The sequence below is a fragment of the Carassius carassius genome, chromosome 50, assembly GCF_963082965.1.
Source record: "Carassius carassius chromosome 50, fCarCar2.1, whole genome shotgun sequence".
NCBI classification, from domain to species: Eukaryota; Metazoa; Chordata; class Actinopteri; order Cypriniformes; family Cyprinidae; genus Carassius; species Carassius carassius.
The window spans coordinates 9,288,827-9,314,436 of record NC_081804.1 but is presented as its reverse complement, the minus strand read 5'-3'; the positions used below and the strand labels follow the sequence as shown (position 1 = coordinate 9,314,436).

At 35.6% G+C, this 25,610-nt stretch overlaps 3 protein-coding genes across 5 annotated transcripts in view; all 3 read right to left on the bottom strand.

Annotated features, from left to right (window-relative positions):
* LOC132133127 (hepatocyte growth factor receptor-like) overlaps positions 1 to 7,060 on the bottom strand; it is a 45,028-nt gene extending 37,968 nt beyond the window's left edge. For both annotated transcript variants that reach the window (XM_059545857.1, XM_059545856.1), the window contains exons 1-2: positions 6,774 to 7,060; positions 3,623 to 4,817 (exon numbers count right to left, since the gene is read on the bottom strand). In XM_059545857.1, coding sequence (XP_059401840.1) covers positions 3,623 to 4,807 — 1,185 coding nt within the window. In that variant the 5' untranslated portion in view covers positions 4,808 to 4,817; positions 6,774 to 7,060. The remainder of the gene's footprint in view (positions 1 to 3,622; positions 4,818 to 6,773) is intronic.
* A 4,753-nt stretch (positions 7,061 to 11,813) lies between these two features.
* cav1 (caveolin 1) lies at positions 11,814 to 20,068 on the bottom strand. The gene is made up of 3 exons (XM_059545724.1): positions 19,835 to 20,068; positions 18,969 to 19,136; positions 11,814 to 14,250 (listed from the first exon to the last, which is right to left on the bottom strand). The coding sequence occupies exons 1-3, from the start codon at positions 19,868 to 19,870 to the stop codon at positions 13,909 to 13,911; spliced, it is 546 nt and encodes a 181-aa protein (XP_059401707.1). The 5' UTR covers positions 19,871 to 20,068; the 3' UTR covers positions 11,814 to 13,908.
* A 1,193-nt stretch (positions 20,069 to 21,261) lies between these two features.
* Positions 21,262 to 24,804, bottom strand: cav2 (caveolin 2). Of its 2 annotated transcripts, none has more exons than XM_059546404.1 (3): positions 24,274 to 24,804; positions 23,727 to 23,914; positions 21,262 to 22,755 (listed from the first exon to the last, which is right to left on the bottom strand). In XM_059546404.1, exons 1-3 carry the CDS (start codon positions 24,445 to 24,447, stop codon positions 22,605 to 22,607), a joined length of 513 nt encoding a protein of 170 aa, XP_059402387.1. In that variant the 5' UTR covers positions 24,448 to 24,804; the 3' UTR covers positions 21,262 to 22,604. The 2 variants fall into 2 exon arrangements, with proteins under 2 accessions (XP_059402387.1, XP_059402388.1); XM_059546405.1 differs by having other exon boundaries at positions 24,298 to 24,568.
* Between the last annotated feature and the right edge of the window lie 806 nt (positions 24,805 to 25,610).

Sequence of the window (25,610 nt, the reverse complement as noted above, 5' to 3'; positions counted from 1 at the left end):
ATAAAATGTACTTATATTTTAAAATATAATAATATTATAAAATGTATAAATGAATCTAATATGTAAATATGATCCTCATAAATTAAAAAAATAATAATACTAGAATAATATATAATAGAATTACTCAGTATTATAAATGTAAATAATTAGGAATATGTATAAATATTAATATAATATGTAAATATAGTATAGATCAAATATACATTTATACACACACACACACACACACACTTTTTGTTATATTTTACTTTTATATTATATTTAAATTATATATTATATTCTTTATATTAAAACATATTAAACAAAATATTACATTTTTACACACAAATACTATAACATTTTATTATTGTTATTATTATTAAATTAATGTGTTTTATTCAGCAATCTCTAATAATATTCTAATATTATAGACTTTTTAGCCTAGAGAAAAGTCAGCACAGTAAACATAAGGACATGAACGTCAGATACATCCCCACAGATGCTCTCATCTCCAGACGTACATGAGATGAACAGTTCACACCTGGATGCCAGCTGTCCAGTCTTCTCTGGCTAACATTAAGCTCCAAAGTCACGCAGGTTTCCCACCAGGGCAAGGCTGCCAACATGAGCTCACTGTAGAGGCTTGTCATTTTGAGAAAACACACAGCTGCACATCTCCACCTGCCCCCTGGTCAGAGCTGTTGGTCTGTGATGTGTACATGCATGCCTGTTTTTGTGTGCTTTTGCCAGAAATGATTCAGGGTGACTTAATTCCTCAGTACAAACATCAACTCACCCATATAAAATACATTTCTTATACATGTGTACATACACACAGAAATGCAACCATGCATGTAGCTTATCGCAGATTCTCAGACAGGATACAACAAGTACTGTGTCTTTCAGCAATATTTTGCACCTCCCAGAACTGAGACCGTGGTCTATAAATGATCTAGATTTTGCAGTTTTTGCACAAACACATCTTGGCATAAGCAGGCCGCGGCACGTACGCTTTTCACATGTGCTAAGTACAGTGCATTAGCGTGTAACACTGTCCTTACATGAACAAAACACACTATAATGCAAAAGGTTTAGCAAGGTACAAAGAGCTAAAAGTATCTGATTTAAATTGATATTTGCTTACTCACAGTCAAAAAGATGTGGGAAACAGTGCACAAAGTACATTAAAATCAATGCACTGCCTGTTCACTTCGCCTTACACTTAAGACTTGCCATCTCAAAACATGTTCATTTAACCACAGTGGCGGTGATAATTCAAATTGATGTTGATCAAAACTCCCTCTTCAGGAATTATATTACAGGCGGCAATCAATCAAGACTTAGATTAAATTTTAAAGTAATCAGCATTTGCCAGTTGTTCCCCTGATCAATTGTAATCTAATGATAATTTGGACCTCAAATGTGGCTGTTTGTTATTGCCGGTATTCAGAGCACCCCTTCCCTCTGCTCTTTCAAGAAAGGGGGAGCTGGGTTTGTTGGGGTGGTTCCAACTCCGATATATCCATTATTCCAAACTATAAGGACTATATTTCTGTCTGTTTTATTAACGAATATTGCTGAGCTCCAGCAGACTGGCCAATCGATAATTTTAAGAGCTTGGGAGAAGTCTGAAAGCTGTGGTGTCTTTTTTTCGAAGGGTAAGAGTCTATTACGGACTTTGCCAATTTATCTGATATGATTTTCAAACAACATTGGTTCCACATTAACAAATAAAACAGGAATGTAAGGCTAAATTCTGTCAAAACCAAAGCAATTTATCATGCCTTTTTACAATGTAATTGTTTTATGACACTGCGTCAATTGCCCCTTTATGGGATAAGACAGATTCTGCATAATAGGGCTGGGTTTTGACACAAATTTCACAATTCGATTTGACTATCCTTCACAAGCTTGTGACTCGATCAGATTCAACAACGATTATTTTGGATATATATCAGGGTCGGGACATGGCAATTTTTTTTTTTTACTCAGCCTTACAGCATAACATATGATTCTGGTATCATAATTTTCAACTATGGCACCATGATTTGCTATCTGTCATAACACACTCAGACACACACACAAAATAAACAAATGCACATGCACACATTCACACACTTATGGTTAAAAACTGACATTTCAAACATTTCTTCAAAGATGCCTAGGGAAATATCTTTCAACTGACTTGATACTTTAAAAGCCATTTAAGATATTAATGAAAACTGATAGAAACACAGCTGACTTTAAGAATATGTTTGGATCAAGGATCTACAGAATGAAAATATTTTAATTGTCTTGAGTGCTTCAGTCTGCAGATCTTCTGCTTTAATAACTAATTGAGTGCACTTTGTGAGTTTGGCCAGATAAAGTTCAGGGCACTGAAACAACTTCACCAGACTGGAGAGCTGTGTGACTCTGAGATGAGGCCAGCCACTCCGGTCTGGCCCATGTGAACTGCTGAAGCAAACAGCACAAAGACTGTTAGAGACAGTTGAAGAACACCTGCTGAGTAGTGATCTGGGCTTCCCCACTATATGGACCCTGATAAGACACCACGCAAGCAAACAGAATAATGCAGAGAACGGGCAGCATGAGTAAAACATGTCAAACACCTGATTCACATGAACCTCAAGCAAATCTAGGTTTCCTATCAAAGAAAATGATCTGCTATCTGCACATCTACACATCAATACGGTCACCAAATACACCAATTTCCAATATTAGCTGATTGTTATGCAATAAAAAGTTTGAGTGAACAAGAAAAAACAAGCAATAAAGGGACATGCAGCTGCTGGGCTTTGATATAAATATACATTTTCAAATTAATTGTGATCTTCTCTTGAATTTATGACACTCTATGACAGTCTATGACCAAAGTTCTCAATAGTTATATATATATATATATATATTTACACACTGACATTGTAAGGGATTTACACCATGAATAACATTTAAAATTTACTTATTTTCACAGAGCAGAGAGTTCTGAGCTGCCACAGTTGTGTTGATTTTTATATTGGTTAAATAAGCAGCATAAAGTAGTTGAACTGCTGTTAATTTGTAAAATAAATGTACCAAATATATATATTTTTTTAGTTTTTATTTTATTTTTTTTTAAACTGAATTGTGTATAACTACACGGGCACATCCTAAATTTATATTGATACCTAGCCTTATATTTGAGTTTGTTCCATAGATTTGTACCAGTTTTTCCATTCACCCTACTGTGTGCCATGCTGTCCAGCTTTAGTAGTTCTCGAACATCTGGACATCTCTGTATACTCTGACTTTACATATAAAACATTTGTCTTACTATTCAGATCTGAGCCACAACTATGCTGTGTAATGAACTCTGGGAAGTAATAGCCCTGCATTATTGATGGACGGGTCCTACGGGAGTCGTCAGCAGTTAAATTTGTGTCATTTATTGATTGGCATGATTTACTGATTTATCCAACGAATAGTGATGGATGAGTAAAAAAGATGAGGAGGGTCAGTGATTTATGATGGTCAGAGGATAAAGACATGCAATTAGGCTGACAAGAAGTCAAATTTTGATGGGCAACATTTTGAAAGGGTCAGCAAATACCCTGTTAGTTAAAAGGGACTGGAGAACATGCATGATTTAGTTGAAACCTCTTACCTGGTTGAGGTTTTTCTCCTCTGATCCTGGAAAGTGACTGAGCTTCCTTGTGTATCCCTTCTGTATGAAATCCCTGAAGAAGTTATTGATGTCTGTGATGGAGATAAGGCAAACGGCAGAGCTGGCCGTGGGCTCCGGTGAGTCTGGTTTGCTGCGGGCAAAGGCAGCAAACAGCACGTCTTCTCCTTCTTTCAGGCCCATCTCCTGCTGAAAGTCATAGCCAACTTTGGCCACATGTGCAGCCTGCAGAACATTGAAAACCACTTCAGCCGAGCGTTTCTTTCTTCTTCGCTCAGCGTAAATGCACTCAAAGGGCATTTCAACATAGCGCAAAATCTCAGGATCTGAAGAGCACATGCGTACGATCCTTGTGTGGAGGGCACTTGAGCTGCCACCTTCTCGTTGGACAGTGAGAAAATACACATATGGGCCGCTCTGGAAAGAGTAGACGTAGCGCAGCGGGTAGTTCCCACGCAGCCCTGGGGCCAAGTCCATGTAGGATTGTTCAGAAAAAAACTCAAAGCCGTCTTGAGTCTCTCGCATCTTCCTAACGGAGATGGTGTGGTGGAGACGTGGCACGGTCGAGTCAAGTGGCTCAGAGTTTGCAACGAAGAACCTCACAACTCCGCTGCTCATCACGTTAAGGATCTGAGTGCCCGAAGGTCCTGCCAGGCAGTCCGGGCAACCGTGGCTGCTGTCTTTGTTCTTCTTCGAATACATGCAAGTAATTTCCGCATCCAGGGGTCCATCCTCTAACAGGTAACGACGGCAGACGCCGTTCCCAACTGAACCACAGCTAAAGAGCTCAAGATCATAGAATGTCTCCACCAATAGGGCCATATTGGTGTTGTTCATGTTTAGGGGTTTGTTTTTGCAGCCACTGCATGGATCTGGTGCACTACAGTCTTGACCCTCATGAACCGGTCCGGTATTACTATATTCATGTATCTTCTTGAGGTCTTTCGACAAGACGTAAAGCTTGTCGACAGCACCTACATACACAGTTCCATTGAATTCCAACAGCTTCTGTATGGGAGTGTCAGACACAAAGTGAGAGAGCTCATAGTTCACAGAGAGGTCGAGTTTGGAGCTTTCTATTGGTCCCTCACATTGACCATTCAAGCCCCACCACAGCGTCTGAAGGATGATGAGGATGGAAGTGGCTTCAGAATAGTGGATTCTCATCTTTGTTCTTCTACAGAGTAAAATGACAACATTTATTTAGCATATTAAACATGTAAACCCTGATATATGAAACAATGGTCAGAATTTTTTTCTTTTTCAAACGGACCATATAGACAATATTTAAAAAAATTGCATAAGTGCAATTATGTTTCATATTATATTTCATACACAATGCTTTTATGGCTCATATAGTAAAGAATATGGAGCTCATACTTGGGGAGGAAAAAAACAAATTTTATTCAGATGCCCAAACTGAGCAAAAATATGCAATTTAGTGCAGCTGCTGTTATTTATATGAACAAAAAGTAACATTTCTTAAAGAAATTCTGAGAAATTATTTTACTGTAAATCAATTAGCCTGTAATGTAATGTAAAGGTAATCTTGAAATATAACTAACAAAATAAATGTTTTTCTTACATTTACATTATGAGACTCATTAAAGTTTTACAGTAAAAAGACACTTCATGTACCACGACCTGAAGTTGGATATTTTAAAACTACTTGTATGCAACAAAGTTTGATTATCATCTTAATCATCATAATCGGAATTAAAACAAGGCATCTGTAGTACCCATTAGTGCACAAAACAGAAAGACACAAATACTTTATGAACCAAGACAAGCTACTCAGAACAAATGACACTTGTAAATCACAGCCACACGCACTGCAACAAAAATATCACTAGTTTCCTTGCATTTTAGAAGCCTCAATAATACACCACTCACTGTTATGACGAAGCTATGGATAAAAGAAAGAGGGAAACACTAAACAGTCCTTGTGCCTCTGACTTAGACAGCAATTTTGTGGCAGTGTACCAGAGGAGGCGAATCATCAAAGAGTCAGCCTACACTGAGTGCACTGCGGTGACAAGTCTAACTTTAGACAACGTTCTCAAGGGAGTAGTTAATAAACTCAATTAAGCTTGGTAGGCTGCGGAAGCCGGAGAAGTGATTTATTGTTGGTGTACTTAAACTACTCCTCTAGGAGGTCACTTTTATGGTTGAGAGGGAGAGAGCGTCAGAGCTAGAGAATATGGGATTCACCCTAACTATTATCTAAGCAATTTAATGGTGCTGGGCAGCACTATAGATCACTGCAAACTGAGTATAACAACGAGAGAGACTGAAGAACTGTTGCACTTGCTGTCATAGAAAGATTCAGTCAATATATTTAGCTGTTTATCTACATACAGCATCTCTTCTTCTTTAAAACCACATTGTCTTTCATTTTCATTAAATGCACTTCTAAAGGTAAACACTTAAGTAAAGTACAGCAACTTGGCACACTAAGGGTCCTCATTCACAGTCCTTAAAATCTGTTTTCTTGAATGTCCCTTGAAAGGCAGGGAACATACCAAGGAAAATAAATATTATTTAATACACTGGGATTCATATAATACATTTCCATGCTGTTCTTATATAAAAATGCATTTACTTTATAGTGTTACCCTTGGCATCTCCTATGAAACTGAACGTATAAAACATTTACCTCAAGTTAAAGATGGTGAGATTTATGCCAAGTTCTCTGCAGACCTATTTATCTATATTTTCCCAAGAAATGAAGGGCACTCATTTACTCTCTATCCCCAGAAGAAGAAAAAAAGTGTAAAAGGTTTAGAGATAAACGGGCCTACATTTCCAAACATTACGTTACTAAACCAAACCAAACAAAAGCTTTTCTTACCTGAGTAGTTCATTGGAAACCTACAGATTTACAATGACTCACACTGTCAACAGCTAAGCACACAGCTTCCTCACAAGTCCATGAAAACACTTCAACTAAAATGTTTAGCAATAATAATAATAAAAAAGTATATTTCTGTTGATAGTGTATAAATGTATAAAAAGTAAGCTAGTTCAGTTGAATAGTTCGCAGAACAACTCAAATTTTGGTGACATAATTTCCCAAACGAATAACCTTCAGTAGTAGCCTAAATGCTCAGAAATAAAACAAACGCTTACTCACCTGTAAAATAAAGACACCTGTCAGAGACAGAAAGGGGAAATAATCACATATTTTAACGGTCCGTTTCTGTGGAGACACGCGCGCTGTTTCTGACGGATGCCTGCAGTCTCGAGAAGCGGCGGTGAGTTTCTGCGCGCTTTCTGCTAAAAAGTTGCCCCCACCCTCTCTCTCTCTCTCTCTCTCTCTCTCTCTCTCTCTCTCCTCGCTACCACTCACTGGGAGAATGCATACTCGGGTGACTCACGCTCAGAATGGGTCACATCAGTTTAAAGGGCTTGTTGTTGTACTCTTCGGACGGAATGGGTCTCTCAGGTGAGCGCAGAAACATCAGGGGCAGTTACAGTACGTCACTAGCGGCGGAGTAACGGAGTTCGATGATTGGCTGCTGATATTTTACAATTATTTATTATTGGGGAAGTTCAATGAACATCAAATAAAAATGTTAGTGTTTGTAAACATGTTAAAGTTTTCTTTTTATATCTATTTCGATTTTCGTTTTCAAATAAAATGAACTGCCTTCAATTTTGTATGATTTTGCATGTGGTTTTAAACAAGACTGTAGCATTTTGTTGAAATGTAGGCTAAGTAAAAGTGAAAACCTTTGACCTCTTATGATTTAGTTGACCATCAGTTATACTTTTTAAATAAAATATATCATTTAAATGCAATTATGAAATAAAAACAAATAGACAATTATAAAATAAAATACTTTTCAAATTCAACATCAAATATATAAATATTATATTTTGTGACTGAACATTTCATTTGCTGATGTAACATGCAAATATTCATAATAAGATTTTTTTTTTTTTTAATTACTGAATCTTATATTATTAATGATAATGAGAAGTGAAAGAAGAAAAAAATTACCAAACACTGCATTTGATGTCAGGATGAATGAATCTGCATTTTCTGGTAATTTTGATTTATAGTGTCATTAATCACCCTAATGACAAAACTAGTTAATTGCTGGTACATTATTGCATGGTGTAGCATTAAACTCATATGCATCGACCGTCTATCAATGACTAAGTGAGCTCAAAACATCAATAATTACATGCAACGGCTCAATACTCCGCTTTCAGAGGCTTTATGAAGTGTATCTCATCACACTGGACTGCCTGTCAGTATGTATCATATAAAGCCATCCATCTCTAAGCTTTAATGTAGCGTGAAAGTAATTCATATGGAAGGAAGTTTACTGTGGTCAACTTTGCACTACTCACTAAACCCGAAGTGTGAAATTCAGAGCCTGTGACTTTCTCTTCAGCTATGCAGGATCTTCATCCACCACCTGCCATGGTATGTTATTGTCTTTTTTGAAGGGAGGAAGCTTATCATGATATCATGAAAAGACAACAACATAGTTTTGAAATTATTTGGCCAACGTGTCACTTAGTAATGTGATAATACGCTTTTTATCTGTCACCCACTTGTTGTACAACAAAGTTCATATAAGCCACAGAATAGATATTTAAGGTGTCCTATCGCCACCTAGTGGTGACCTAGTCTTGGTTCTGATTATCTCAGATTTATGAGCTCATCAATAAAAGGAGTGATCTGGTGTCTTACACAGAGTGAGTGGAGGGAGGACACCACAGATAATGTACAAAACGGAGCCCTATAGATTTACTACCCACTCTAACTTAGTCTCAGCTTTTGTTTATGTCCTTAAGGTCAATAAAATCCAGGTTAGTGCTGACCTGGTCATCCTGCTTTACTGTAAAACCTCATTGACGACTGAACACTTAAACCTGCCACAATTCATTTGGAAAAGGGCTCTTAACTGTTGTGCACATCAAGCAGCTGTAATTTAACTATCCTCTTGACATCAATATATGTTGTGAGTATGACTGCTGACCTGTGGGGATTGATGATTTTATTGCAGTTTATGATTTCTAATGCCTTAAAGAAATACACATATGACTTTCAAAAAAATATTTTGCGGTTTTACCAGTAACACTATAGATCTGAATCAAATGTATTTAAATCAGAAAATGAAATAAGTGACAGTATCTCAGAAAGCAACCTGGATTTATATTCCTCCACCCATGGGCAGTCTCAAAAGTATAATATATAAAAAATTGGATTTGACAGTGTTATTCCAGGAAAGTTTTAAAAGGGTAAACACAGAGCTGCATTTTAAAATCTTTACTTTTAGAGATACATTCAAACCCGTTTTAAAGCACTCAGGCTGATTAATTCAACCAGCAGCCATTGTTTTCCTCTGGCTCACATAATCGCTCTCAACTCCATTTCATATTCATTTCATAATCATAATAATATTGATTTTAAAACCTGGTCTGTGATAGACAACACAACAGGCTTTGTGATGTATTCAAATCAAATAATCTTTTTTTTTTTTTTTTTTTTTTTTTTGCAATGCAATGCAATGAAGCTTCAGGTCCCTTGTGGAAAAAGTACACATTAGACTATTTAAAATAAAAATATTGTAGTGTATATATATATATATATATATATATATATATATATACACTACACTATTTTTATTTTAAATAATTTAGAATAAGTACACCATTTACACCAAGTACACATTTATAATATAATCACTTCTTCACAATATATTGTCTTATTGAAATATAGATTAACTGTCAAATGTACTGACAAGCATTTATGGTAAACTAAAATATACTGTAATGTCATTTCTATTGAAAATTGTATGTCATATATTTAAATATTGTATATTTGTAATGACACCTTTGTAATGATGAAGTTCCAATTTAGTACATTTTAAAAAGATTAACTTTAAATGTAACATCCAATAACATTTAAGCACATCAAAAGATTATTAAAACATAACGATTTACAGTGTACCTTAAAGTAAAACCTAAATGCACTTTTTTAGAAATGAATGAATGAATGAATGATGCATTTATATAGTGCTTTATTGTGTATTGTTGTACACTCAAAGCCATGTACACCCATGCTTTTATAATCATTTGGGGGGTCTCTCCTAAGAAATATATCTTAAGACACATAGTCATGAATCTATACTCTTTAATTACACTTAAGTGGCCTAATATTCCATTATTATTATTTGCAAGTAAACATTCAGGACAACTGAGTGTATTTTGGTTGACAAGGAAAGTTTTTTTTTTTTAAACATATTATTATTTTAGAAGGTGGTTATTTATATTGTTTTAATCCATGTGCATTTGATTATCTTGTTGTAATAATCCTATTGTAATTGTTATTGTATTATAAACCTTGCTTGTGTAGCATTTGCCTTTTTAAATGTGCTACTTAACTAAACTAAACTAAACAAGAGGATCGAGAAAACATCGATTTTTCCCTCATTCACTCAGCACAGTTGGTCATAGTTCTTTATCCCAAGAGGTCACAAAAATCTCTCCTTTGTCCACTCAGTAGATCATTGTCCTGAAAACCATTGCCAAACAAACCAATTCCACCTCCAGATTCAATAAATCTGCAAAAGACAACATGGTCAAATACATTTATTTCCTTTAAAACAATTGAAATCTGGACAAAAATTGAGGGCATTTCCCTGATTAAAATGTTCCATGCAGCTGAATATACAGTGAGACAGGAGCTGCGCCGGTTTCTTTCTTTCTTTTTTTTTTTTTTACTGTGTTTGTTACTACGGTGATGATGATTCAACTGTGTGCTGCCAGTGGAAATGAACACCTGGTGGTGATGGTGGATGGCTGCTCAGAAAGTTATATCATCTGTTCTGTGTCATTTCTGCTCAGACAGCTTGGATTTGATCAAACTTGACTGGGTTTGTGCTTTCATTGTAAGAGTTGAGATATCTGTCTGCAGCAAATAGTAAAGATCTATGACTCAGTGCCAAGTTTTGTGCTTATTAATAGCAGAAGATATTCTGATGATAACAACACCTGAAAGAAACACGTTTTGTGATGCCCACAGGGCTATAGAGGAAAATGAACAGCCTCTTAAATTATAAATCTTGTGTGTTGTTCAATAACATAAAGTTTTAATGGGTGTAATAGTGATATCAAAGTACATAGCATCTATATAAAATGACATAGATGTGATTAAACATTGAATCAATTTAATGACTCCCTGCTTCAAATGGATACAGTGAATAACTGAATTTTTTTTATTTCTTTTTACTCAAATTTAATTATTAGGCTACCTAATTTTATCTATGAACACTCCTAATTTTAAAAAAGACCCGATTCAAGGGTAAGATTTGGGAGTCACTTCTCAATCCACCAGATGATTCTGTGTGTTTCCACAGCGCCTGCAGGGGGTGCAAATAATTATTTGAAGCATTTTCAAAATTTGAATATGGGCAATTTTCCTATCAAATGTAGGCTCTCCTGGCAGGCTATCACAATATTTCTGTGTGAAAATGAAAGGAAATATTTTCAGACGATGCTGTTAACGTCTTTATTGTGATTATGATGAAGACATAGGCCAGAGTTATTATAGTTATTATAGTTAACTAAAACTAAAACCTTAAAAAAAACTTGCAATAGAAGTTATGTATAAAACAATTAAGTAAAATAAGTATTAATTTACAAATAAAAATAAAACCATAAATAATAAAAACCATAATAGTCTAATTTATAATCAAATATAACATTGATGTACAGTAAGCTATTTACATTAATATAAGAAGAAAAATAAATGATTAGTTTCATTAGAGGATTCACAAAAGAATTATAAAAGAAAATAAATGTTTTTATGCTCGACATACAGTCCAAGTTCTCACTATAGAAAGCATAGATTAATTTCTCTCCACTTTATTTCAGTAACCAGGAGTTTATTTCTAGCTGCTCTTTAAATACTGTACTATTAATAGCTGTGTGTTCAAGGACTGTGCCTGTTTTGCACACAAATAAAGAAAGTCTTAAAATGACCACCCAGAGGTTAAAGCAGCCCAAAAGGGCTTTAAACAAAGTCCTAAAACAAAATCAAAGTCATTTAATCAAATATTTTTTTTATTAGGAGAAAGCAAAGGCTATTTCTGAATTTGCAGCAGTGTGTCACAAATAAAATGTAGAACAAACCAGACAAATGAAATCAACTTGATTTATATTACAATTTCTTTAATGTGCACAGCATTGTGTGATTTTACAGTAAAAGCAAGGAAAAAGTATTTCAGTTTTCATATAAAAATATCTAATCTACAGAGGCAGACTGAGTGAAGAAAATGCATTACAATAGATACTAAGACAGCAGATAGACAAAGAGGTGACCGAATCGAAGCAGGTAGACAAAAGATGAGAGAAGTGAGTTTATGTCAGTACAAAATACTATATACCCCACTTAAGCAGCAGCCTCCGATGCTGGAAATGTTAGATTGCTGCCAGTATTTGCCAGTGTGTGTGTCTGTGTGTGTTTGTGTATGACAGTGAATAAACAGAAAAGCAGACAGGTTTGTTCACGGGACAAAACTTCAAACCAAATGATGTCACTTCTTTCTACAAATACAACATAAAAAAATGCAAAAACAAGTTCTTCATCTTCAAAGACTGCAAATAAAGTATAAGTGTATGTTAAGGCTCTGGTAATGTGCTTAATAAAGTTCAGTCATCACAACCTGCTGGAAGATCTCGCTAGGTTGGTGTCCTATAGCTGCTAGCTTCATCTGGAAGTTGTAAAGACATTCTCTGCCACTCAAAAAGCTGCTGCCATGATGGCAGGTTTGAAGCGATGTGTCAGGAAAGAGCCAGGAACAGTCTCTTTGTTAGTATATGCTGAGCTGACAAAGGCAGGGGTTCAGCGAGGGCACCTCTTTTGCCCTGTGTTTGGGCAATCCACCATGTTAAGTGGCAACATGCAGTGTGACGGGCAGTCTTGACAGTAGGGCCAAGCCTACTTTTTTATTTTCCCAAAAACAAACAAAAACTTTTGGATTCCATAATCCCCATAACTCCATAGGGTGATAGTACCCAAATGAAAGCATGAACATAGCAAAACTATTAGAATCTTCTATATAATGTTTACACACCAACATGGAACTATTTTCGGATGACTAAGTGGACATATTAGTGAATGAAAGAAGACAAAAAAACAAACAAAACCTAAAAAAAAAAAAAAAAAGCTCAGCCTATTTCAAGCAGGCATATCTTAAAGGTATAGTTCACGCCAAAATGATAACTCAGTCATTGTTTACTCAACCTCATATCTTTATAAAAGTTTGGAATCAATGCAGTCACAATTAATATTCGGAAAAATGTAATGTCTGAAATCCAGTTATTTTAATAGGAATACATGTCATCGATTGGGAATTTTGCTAAAGATCTCTCCACCAACAGAGATTTCACGACAAATTCAAGTTGGTCGTGCAGGTCAACATCAACAGAAAGCTGCTTGGGTTGAAAGTGAGCTAAGCTTCATATATCGCAACACTATTGACAATAAATAGTGCATACTTCTTGTGTTTTGCAAAAATGTAATTAATGTGATCGCATCTTAAAAATTAAATTTTGATGTATTTTATACTTTTAAATTTTTACTTTCATATTTATATATTTTATAATATATATATATATATATATATATATATATATATATATATATATATATATATATATAATTTATAATAATATACACAGTATATAATTTAATTATAGTGATCACTGTCAAGCTCCAAAAAAAAAAAAAAAAAAAGCACCATTAAAGTACCATATAAGTGGTCTATATGACTCTCCCCTCTATATTTCATGTCACATGACCATGGTAGACTTTGGGGAAAAAAAGCTCACAAGTCAGATGGATCACTTTTATGGTGGTTTTGGAGTGACGAACATGGAACGACATGAGGGTAAGTAGATAACAGAATTTTATTTTTTGCATTAACTGCTCCTTTAAAAGGCTGAAACGGTATTCCTACTTTGATGGATGCTAACAAATGACAAAATTGAATTTTTAAAACATGTCCCCTACACCCCAAGGTATCCAAAGATGAGAGGAGACAGATCTCATGGATAGAATAGAGACAGAGAGGAGAGTCTTATCAAGAGACACCTTAACACAGTGCAACTCTCCATCTCTGTTTACTTTTTTGCCTTCTTTTTTTTAGAGAGATTACATTTGTTTTATCTTCTTGCATCGGACATTGGTTTCCATTGACCTGCCCCATCCCACCCCATCCTTCTGGCTCTTTTCCTTCTCCCTGTCCCTACACCACCTTGGTGGTGGTGACCCGGACGCTGCTGAAGCACTTTCCCATGGCTTCGAAGAGCGGGTCGCAGAAGGTGTGCACACAGATGGAGTAGACTCGACTGACACAGTGAATCTCGATTAGGTAGCTCTTCACGCAAGGCACCACCGCCCAGATGTGGATGAAGGAAAGGATGGCGAAGAAGATGCCCCATACCAGGGCGAGTGGGATGCCCACCAGGGCCGTCAGCAGCCTGTAGCACCAATACTTGGTTACTGTGAAGGTGGTGAAGCTCGCTTTCCACACGCCGTCGAAGCTGTAGGTACCAGGTGGCTCAGCGATCATGTCCTCAAAGTCCACCTGGAGATGAAAGGGATTTCAGAATTTTGTAATGGAATTAAAACATTTTGTATTCTTATAATCATAATTTAAACAATCATTTCATTTTGCACAACTATTTTCAAATTCACCCATTAATAACTTTCTAAGACCTTTATATCATTAACATGATCGATACTTTTTCATAAAAACCTCATGTCTACTGCACCTCTACTGCATGTCTTCTGCCTCCTGGTGGATTATCCATGATATTATTCAGGTAGTAAAAAGACTTTTAATACTATTTAATACTATTTAAAAATGATCTGCCTCTGTGTTGCAATATGGATGTTTTGCTAGGAAGTCTCTGCTTATTTAAGAATAACTTTTGAATTATTATTAAATATATAAATAATGTATATATATATATACATTTTTTATCATTTTAATTTATATAATGAATAATTTTATAATAATCTATCTATCTATCTATCTATCTATCTATCTATCTATCTATCTATCTATCTATCTATCTTAATACCTAAATAAATATAATTAAATAAATAAAAAAATAAAAAAATGATAAATCTAACTTGTTCATTACTGTAATGCAACTCATAATTTATTCCAACCACAATTAAATGAAATAATTAAAATAATAAACAAAATTAAAATTAATATCAAAAATATACACATTTATATATTTATCTATACTTTTATTATCCATCCATTCTCCAGCTCACTTGTCCTATGAAGGGTCATGGGAATGCTGAAGCCCATTCATTTTATTATACATATATTTATATTTTATTTATATGTTAAGTTTTTTAAATCAATAAATTATCTTAAAAACTGGAGTATTTCTGCTTGTTTTCATCCATATCAAGTGGCCTGACATTAAGAAAAGCTGCATGACTCTTCCTCCTCCCCTTCAGACATCTCCACATTCCTCACCGACAGCATCTTTACATTATCCAGCAGCCTGCTCTGCTTGACTCAGACTGGTACCACACGGTTCATGCCCAAGTCACCTTGCTCTAAACCTCCCGTATCAACCGCAGACTGGATCAGATAGTGCCTGACACCAAACACTAACATTTAGAAAAGACATGTACATATAAAACTCATTTAACAAGCCCTGCAAAGCTTGGTTTAGATGTTCCTCCAGCTGGCAAACCTCACACCATCCTGGTTTAACAGTATACACTTGCTTTTAAATGCAGATGTGTTTATTTCAGTTGTGGCACCTTTGATTATACAGGGTTAGAGCACACACAAACACACCCCATCCTTAACAGTCATATGTCAAAGTCAAGATTATAAGCTAATATTTACCAACTCCTTTTTGAGCAAGCTCGCTAACAAAATCTAGCTGAACAACTTCTTATTGAAAAACAGCAGTGTTGTTTATGCTGATCTATTAACTAATAGTCCCTGAAAATGCCAGTTTAGACTTTATATTAGTTTAAACAGCATAGTCTTGTTGTTCACTAGAAAAAAACACTGGTTAACCAGCTCAATCTATGTTATAAAGCTGGTTCATTAATAAAGGCTTGCTGGTTAAGTTAGTTAAGAAGCCTTATAGGCACACCAACACGTCTGAATGAAAAGGTAGTGTTTACAGTAAGTTCTTGTAAGAGTAAAATGATGAATTACTACTTGTAGTCCAAGGGCTTAATCATGGCTCAAAATGGGAAAAAGCACCAAATTATACAGTCTTATATTATAAGCCTGTCCTCCCTGTTTATTTATCTACAGTATATCCCAATTGGCCAGACAAATAGTTTCTATTACTTGAATATTACAAATATGACTTTCAACAAAGTTCAAATAAACAGTTCTTGAGCTGACTGCAGTGTTTTCTGATAACACCCTCACTGTACAGACAGAAGTATCAGCTTGCATTCTTCAAACCTGGGGGCTTGTGATTATATGACCAGTCCACACATAGTTAATAAATCACCCGTGTGCAGTGGACAGTTTATGGATGAGTAAAATGAGTGCACTTAAACATGAGAACAATGATACATTTAGTCAAAATAGCTGTATAAATAAACATATTACTTTTCAAACTGAAAAATAAGTATACATTTAAAGTTGTTTATTTGAAATTGTCTGAAAAGGCAATAAAACAAAACAATAAATAAATAAAAAAACAAATATGTAAATAAATGTACCTCTTTTCAAACTTACAAATAAATTGTCACATTTAAAAATGAAATGAAAAAAAATTAAATGAAAAAATATAATGAAAACTAAAAATAAATAAATCATATTTAAAAATGAAACTATATTTAACAATACAATAAAAAAATATAAAAAAGAACAAGGCAAAAATTTATATATAAATCACTTATCAACAAATAAATAGACATATTTAAAACAGTATAACTTATATTTAAAAATGGAGCTATATTTAAAAACTAAATTTGTATATAAAATAAAATAAAAAATTAAGTAAATATTTCAAACTGACAAACACATTCAAAACTAATAATTAATTAATAAAAATTCAATAATTAGAACTAATGCTTTAAAAATACATCTGTTTGAATAAAATAAAATAAAGTAAAATGTAAATAAAAAATATATATTTTAAAATGCAGCTATATTTAACAATAAATAAAATAACGTAAAATATTTATAAGATAAATTAAGAAAGTAAATAAATAAATCACTTTTCAAACTGACAAATAAATAGACATATTTAAAACTGTTCATTAGTTTAAAAATACAGTTATATTTAATAATATAATAAAATAAATATAGAGCTTGTTATCTTATTTTTAAATAATTATCCACATACAGTACACATCAAATATGTAGTACTTGGACAGGCAAAATTTTCTTTTAAATAATGCCGTTGTTGAGGATCCACAATGGTTTTAAATTAAAAAGCAATTATAGCTACAATTGTTACATTTTTTAAATCCTTGATCACCATGCCAACAGCCTGTGACTCATTTCAAATCGCAAATTCATATGCAGTGACAAAACACCGAAGCCTTAATGCTGTAACTGTAGCAGCTCAAGAAAGTTTTCATCTTTTGGTCAGCCAAAAATGATAGTATTTCTGTAAAAAAGACTGGGGTCATCTCGTCCTGCATGTGGCCCGGCCCTAAACTGTGCTCTGGCTACACTCCCATGTGGAATCCTGCTCCAGCGTGCTATTAAAAGAATGCACTTTTATGAGAGGAAAATAGTCTGTTCCAAGGGAAAGCTATGCATGAGTTTCTGCACACAAGGATCTTTGATGTGGATCTCTGTGGGAGTGCATTTGGACCACGAGTGCATCATGGTCTGGAGGAACGCCCCATGTGTGTGTGTGTGTGTGTGTGTGTGTGTGTGTGTGTGTGTGTGTGTGTGTGTGTGTGTGTGTGTGTGTGTGTGTGTGTGTGTGCTCGTGTACAGAGAATTTGTGAAAATGGAGATGGGAATTCCCTGCTACGCTCTCCTACGCAAGACCACTGTGAGAGCTCAACCCCTTTTAAGGCCAAACTTAAGAGTGTGTGCACAAATGAGTTTGACATGTGACATCAATCTCATAATTCTTAGCAAACATCAAATTATAAGAAGAAAAATTGCTTTCAGTGTTCTCTGGATTCAATTTTCAGTCAAATCATAAGAAGCATTCAATTGCATGTGTCCTCAGGGAATGTGACTCATTGTCATGTTGAGACGGGAGGGAAAAGGACACGAAATAGAAGAAGAAATAAGGGATGGGAAGAAAAGGGCGGAGATGGATGCAGGGGGATCGTTTTCGAAAGCTGAATGCATTTCTATATCATCAGGTGACCTGTTGACTTTTCTTTGAGATAGTTGCTATGCAAGGCATCGCCCCACACCCAGGAAACTTTTCACGAAGAATGTTAGGTGTGCAGCCTTTGCTCAAAAACAGGAAACTGTTCATATTTCCTCTATAAAAAACGCCTTACTTTGACAGCTCCTCACTGCTTTGGAGTTACTAACACCACATGCCCTTCAAAATGAGAGCACCGTGCTATTACTGCATGTAGGATTTCACAAACTTGTGCCACAGTCCCCGCATTTCACATTGCGAAGACAGCTGCTCCTGTGATAATTGCTTCCACCCTGCTGGGAAATCCAGCTTAAGCTGGTAGCTGCGGAACAGCTGGTTTCTAAGCTGGTTTACCAGCTACTATGCTCTAAAAAACAGATTGACCGGCTGGTTCAAGATGGTCTTAGACGTTGCAGCTTAGAAACCAACACCTAAAGTAGGGACACCAGTGCTCCAGAATGCAATGATAGGGACCAGGTAACTCCGGATGCAAGTGCGTTTTAAGGTTTTGCAAGTAAAATGATAGATTCTACAAGGACTTCAAAGGACCTTTGTATCAGTTTCCAAAGACAGCTGCTGCTTGCAATAATTGTTTCCAGTGCCACTGTGACAAATGGACCACTGACTCACCACTTAAGTTATGAAGCCAACCAATTTTTTTTCCTATAAACTGTAATGTTCTCTGAACATGTTTCTTAATATTTATTATAACAACACATAACATTTAATAATTATATTTATATTATAATACTGCAAAAGTTATAAATAAATTACATAATGTAATGCAACATAATATTATAAATTATATAATACATACAAAGTTCATATTACATCATGCCATTCCATGCACTTATCTATAAATAAATCCATTTGAAAGTATTTTATTTTATTATTAAAGTGACTTGCCAAGAAAGAAACAGTTGCATAAAGCAGCAAAAGTTCGTTGATTGACTTACTGTACCTTGACCACATCGTCATTTAAATGCTTTGGGTCCCGATTGACCAGGTCAATCTCCTTGGTGTGGACATCCTGAAGGGTCTTTTCGTTGATGCTGTCGTTATCCATTTCTTTATTTTTTGGTTTATAAATGTTCCCCTGCTTCCTGATGAACGGTGAGTGAGCGTAGTCCTGCGGTTCCAAAGAAAACAGAAAATGAAGTTCATGAGCGTGGAGGGGAGACTGGGGCGCAACTCGGCACTGCCCTGGCATGGGATGGTTTTAAGCGGATAGAAATGAAGCACCACACCCCTCTGGAACACAGCAGAGCGACCCGCCGCACGGGGGCGACATTTTACACTGTGCTCTGCAGCAGAAATATATATGCGTGTGTGTGAGTTGTGAGTGTAGTAATGTCTATATATATATATATATATATATATACATTACAACACTCACAATTTAAAATATTTACTATTTAGGGCATGTTAGTTATTCTGAACTTTTTTTTAAAGTTCTTAAGAAGTAATTGCATATCGTTTCGACAAAGGTTACGTCACATTATTTTGGATTAGTGAACAGTTCATATTTTAGCTAATATTATTATTCTTTAAAGCTGAGTTTGCGAAAATATGCATAAAGTGAAAAATGACGGGATAAGTGCGGCTTGCTGTACACAAATACGTGCCAGAAAAAGATAAGACCAATGAGCAAACATGCGCGAAAAAAAAAAAACAGTAGTAGAGCAAATGCCAACACACCGCCTTCATGTGTTGATAAACCCCTAAAAGTGTTTGAGTATAATGTAGCCAACTTAGCTAAAGGTTTGTTACATAATTTACTCAAGAAATCCCGATTTGACATTTCTGAGGTAAAATAGGTGTCAGTACCTCTTCAGGTGTCCCGTCCTTGTATCCGCTAGTCATGCTGTCCCGTGCCTGAAGAGCGCTCAGATGAGTGTGTGGAAACACGACAATCAGTAGAGAGGAAGCAGTGTGGGAGGCGTGGGGATATTGCTTACAGTGGGGAGTCCTTTCCCTTAAAACAGCCCTCTTTTCTGCATACTAGCGTCCAATAAAGCTTGTATCTACTGAGTCGTGTTTTATCTCTCCTGGGGTCTCTCATGGCATGAAGTGGGAGTTCCTCTCAGACCTTGGACCAGCTGTGTGTGTGTGTTCAATGAATGAAACTGAAACCCTCCATTAGCCTGACACTCATAGAGCTACGCAGTATTAGTGGTTGGATATTTTGACGTGATTTTTCCCAAATGGGAGGCATGGGAGCACTGTACCAACTTCTCCTGAACGAATCCTATGTACACTGCCAGAACGTTTTTCATTAGCTCTCTGATCCACTGTAATGGTAAAGTCATCACAACTATAAAGCATCAAAATGGAGGATTGTGTAGTGACCAGACTTAAATGTTAACTAACTTATTAGTTACTTAACAAGCCACCCTACTATCTTACAGCTCTATGAGGTGCATCTTGAGAAGGTTTTCAAATAGTATTGAGTATCCTGAACACTTATTGGCTGCTTTTCCAGTCCAACATTTAAATTCGAAAAGATATAGTTTTGTAAGGAAATTCATACATGACTTGAGGTGTATAAACCTAAGGTCGGTTTGCATACCGCAGTGTACCTCAAGGCAAGACTTGCACTTGGTTTGGAATGTTTTCAGCAACAATAATGCTGTGGTTTAATGTTCTTCTTTTTCGCATATTTGTCCAACTTAACTATCATTTACTTTACTTATATATTTTAGTGTGCATTTACTGTGCCTAACAAATATTTCAGTATCTAGGTCAGGTTTTGGCAAAGTGAGGGATGTGACAGGCAATGCAAAATATGCAAAAAAAAAAAAAAACCAACAACCACAACGGTGGTAGTGGCCAAAGGTCACTGTATAACTCTGGTAAAAAAGCAAATCTTTTTAAACATTTTTATATAAAATTATAATACAAAAATGTGTATTGTTTGATATTGTATTTTTCATCATTGTTGTATTGTATAAAATTATAAATATATAACATATTTATGCGTAATATATGTTAACTTATAGTAGTAATTATTGCAAAATATTGACAAAATCCATAAAATCTAGCTGTTAAGACTTCATTAGAACACTTTGATCCTTCTACAAAAACATAGTGCTTTTTTTTCTGTGTGGGTACACTGCTATCCTCTGCATTACGCATTGAACATGTCACCAGGGGATTTTTTTTTCATTGCACAAGATGTTAAATCTTGTCAGGTAAACATTCCATGTGCCACATATTGATCTCCATGGTCTCTCTGCAAAGAAAACAATCAATCCTTTAACTTCCAAAAATAATTTTATTTGCTGCACTGAGAGACATTTAGTTCTGTCTTTCATGAGCTGAGCTGTGTTCAGCATGTTTGCTACATGACATCATTCAACAGGGGTGAGGAAACGGCATCTAAGCCTCTAATGTTCCATTGCACAGTCAAATATTCCATTTACTCCTCGGAGCCACTAACAATCAATGGCAAACAGCATGTCAAATGTGGCTTTGCATGTCAAACTAATCGCCATTTGGCTCCTTTTTTATCATTATGAAAAGAAGTCATTAATACAGAAAAAAGTGTTATATTTGTGTAGAAATACTATTTATAATAGGAATGTACCTATAAACCATAAATAATTTATACACTGAAATCCCATCAAATCATTTAATTTACTATTCTTGATAAATCATTTCCAAACAATATAAATATCAACACTAAAAAGTACAGCCCAATTAAAAGTAGCTGCATCATTTTTTCCTTACAAGCACATCATGCGCTTAATGCAATATTATATATCATATAGTAACACAATGTCTTTTCCTTAAAGGTCATCTTTAAATGAACATTTGCTGACAATTTACTCACACACAGGCAATCGAAGATGAGTTTCTTCTTCCGAACAAATTTTGAGGAATTTAGCATTCCTAAACTTGCTCAGAAATGGACCTTCAGCAGTCAATGGGTGCCATCAGAATAAGAGTCAAAACAGCTGATAAAAACATCACAATAATCCTCAAGTAATCCACAAAACTTCAGTCTTCAAATAACATATTGTAAAGCAAAAAGCTGTTTGTTTGTAATAAACAAGTCCATTATTTTTTTTCACTGAAGAAGCAATATTATGAATTATGGACTCTGTTTGGAGGTAAAAACGTCTCAATGATTAATTTATTTGTTTATTACAAGCACACAGCTTTTTGCTGTGAATCAAATGACTGGAGTCATGTGGTTTACTTGTGGATTATTGTAATGCTTTTAATCAGCTCTTTGGACTATGATTCTGATGGCACCCATTCACTGCAGAGTATCCATCTTAATCATTTCATTATAATCTTTGAAATGTCTTGCATTATATATAATATAAAAGGTTAATAAGACTTACAGAACAGTAGTGAAAAAGCATGTCAGTACTGACGATGCCCAGTACAAGGCTGACAAGTCAGTGGTGAAACAACGGAATGAATATTGTAATTGTGCACCAAATTGAGAAAAAAGAAAAGCTCTTTCTCTTCTCTGTGCTTCAGAAGTCAAGGATAAATGATCCTTCAGCTAATAATCCTCCAAAAGGCCAAAGGCCAAAATAACGTGTCAAAGAGATTCTTAAACACTTCTACACTGAGTTAGAGTTGGTCAGTTTTGCACAGTCTTGACATTGATGGACGACAAGCAGCGGCCAATGCTGAAGAAGAACGGCCCTATAAACGTGTCCATCAGGCTGGTCCAGATCACGTGGATGGAGGGCAGTGTCATCATGCAGCCCTGGATCACTGGCATCACCACCCTGTGGAGGGAAAACCGCTCATCATCACGTGTGCTGATATATGAGAATTACACAACAATCATATCAAGGTCAATTTTAGCACAATTCTCTGTGTTTCTAGGGCATTGTAATAGAATTGCTAAAGTTCTGTGTGATTTGTATCACTGTGCTTGCTGATCTGGGGTGCGTTTCCCAAAAGCCACTATGGTTGCAAGTTCCGTCATTACCAATAGAGTTAAATGGAACTAACAACCATAGTAAGCTAAAGATGCTTTTGGGAATCGCACCCCTGGATGGTTGTTAGGATGCTGTTATGCAGTTGCTAAGTTAGGGTGATGGTAAATGGTTGAGTTTAAAAAAGTAAACACTCCTCAACATGTGTCATTCATGCCTGTAACACATTACATTTGCAAAAATCATTTTAGCACATTGCTACAGAATTCTGGCAGAAGTAACAACAGCCCATTGTAAAGTCTTTATGATAATTACTTGCTTTTTTCACTTGTTTTATAAAGTGAAATTGACTTCTTGACATTAGATCTTATCTAATTTGTCAGGACTACTCATTACTAAGCTAATAGGGTCAACTCTGCTACTGCTGGGTTGTTAAGTCTACAAACATCCACATGTGCTAATGTGTCACCTCACTGACACTGACCCTGAAAATGATCCTGACCTAAACTACACAAGGGTCAAGTGTCAAGTTGTGCCAAGTTTTTTGCTTGCATGTGTCAAAACGCTAAGAGGCCGGAAAAAAACACTTGACTAGAATGCTAACAATCCAGTGTGAGTTATGTGTGGATTTTTCCATGGTGGAAATGCAGGCCCACCTGTGCTGTACAAAACCAGTATGCAAGACTTTCTCTGTGGTATATTTTTAAACGCCAGTCTTTATCTAAGTGGGTAGTGACCAAGGCAAATATTCTGCAATTGGGCTGTGGAAAATACAACAGAGCGCCAACAGCCTTCCCCAACAAGAAGCCTTTTCATACCAAATATGTATGCAGCTGAGGATCCCGAAAACAATCCCTGCAATGAACGCCATGGGAATGGCCAGAAACGTGGTGAGGATCCGGTAGAAGATGTATTTCACCAGCTCGAACACAGCATGGCTGCCGATCCAAACTCTGTCAAAGCTGTGTGTTGAGATGGGCTCAGCAATGATGTCTTCAAAACCAAACTGTGGAATCAAACATGAAAAAAAAAAAAAAAACAATAGTGCACAAACTATTTGGACAATCAAATAAGCCAACATGTATAAAAAGAAAGTTACTACCAAATTTGTATTTAAACTACACCTCCTCAAAGAAAAATTAAGTCTGTTTTATTTATTTATAGTTTCTTTGAACAAGAAACACAATTTTGTCTGAAACGTAAGTTATTAATTTGAGCATACCAGCAACTAAATCACACCTGTGCTAAAAAATAACTTCTCATTTCGAAAGAAAGCACATTATTAGGCTTGTATCACTCATGTTTAGTCAGTTTTAGACGCAGGTATTAACAAATAAGTGATAGTATGTAGGTGAAAGTACATACAGTAAGTCTCGCGTTGTCACCTACCTTTAGTTGAGCGTTAATATCTTTAGGATCTCTGTCCGGGACCTCTGAATACACGTTCGGTTTTTTTCCAAGTATCGGTTCAATCGATCTATTGAATTCATCCTCATCCATAATGACACTGGTCTCCATTTTTTCTTTTTCAAGCCCCATTTTTGCTTTGTTTTGGAGTTTCGCGGCGCACACTGCTGTCTGTTGCGCCTGCTGCGCCTGCTGCACGCGCACTGTGCGCTCAGGGCTGGGCGCGTCCACGCCCCTCACGGAAGACGCGTTCACGCGCAGACAAAACAAACGGCGCTCAATTCACTGCTCCAAACAACTGTGGAAAAGTGATAAGGAAATATTTTTGGGATAAATCCCTGTCCAGCCATCCTTATCTCGACTAATTGTTTATTGAAATAGAACTCAAGGAATGTTATCAGATTGTTATTGTTATTTCCTCTATATACTCTGGTGTAAACAGTTTACAGTTTATGTTTTTTTGTTTATGTTCACATTTTGCACATTAATTCATAAAAAAGTATACAGTATCACGTGTATAATATAAAGGGGTTTGTGTTAGTTTTTAAGGAATATTTTGTTTTTTATGTCATGTTTTTTATTTTTTTATTTTTATGTAGGCTAATTGGTACAAATCCTTTCAAAGCCACCTAATTATTGGTGCTTTTGGAGTGGCAACACTCTCCCAACAGGTCCTTGATATCCTTACTAAAATATGAATTTTAGTTTTGAAATTGGAACTGGGATCATAACAATCATAGTCATTTTTTGTTCCTTTTTTTTTTCTTAACAGGACATGTAAGTATGACCAGCTCTGTTCAGCTGAGGACGCTTCTCTCTTCTTTACCACTAAGCAAAACCCTACTGCATGAGACATAAACAGCAAGGGTTTTGTATTTCTTAGAACCATTTATTACTCAATACACTACCTGAGAAGGCAGCATTTCTCAGCTTTTAGACACAGTCAATGACTGTTAGTAGATAATTTGCCTGTCTTAAGCTTGGACAATAGGTCACTTTCTGATACAGTGATGCTCTTTGCCTTCCTATTTGACTTTTAAAGGTACAGTTCACCCAAAAATTAAAATGTTGCCATTTAAAACCTTTCTTTCTGACATTTAAAATCTTTCTTTGTGTACAATTCAAGAGTGATACACCTGCCCCGATATCATAATAGAAAAAATCCTTTAATTAATTTATTGAAAAAACCCTTAATAATATTTTTTCTACAACCCGAATTCCGGAAAAGTTGGGACGTTTTTTAAATTTTAATAAAATGAAAACTAAAAGACTTTCAAATCACATGAGCCAATATT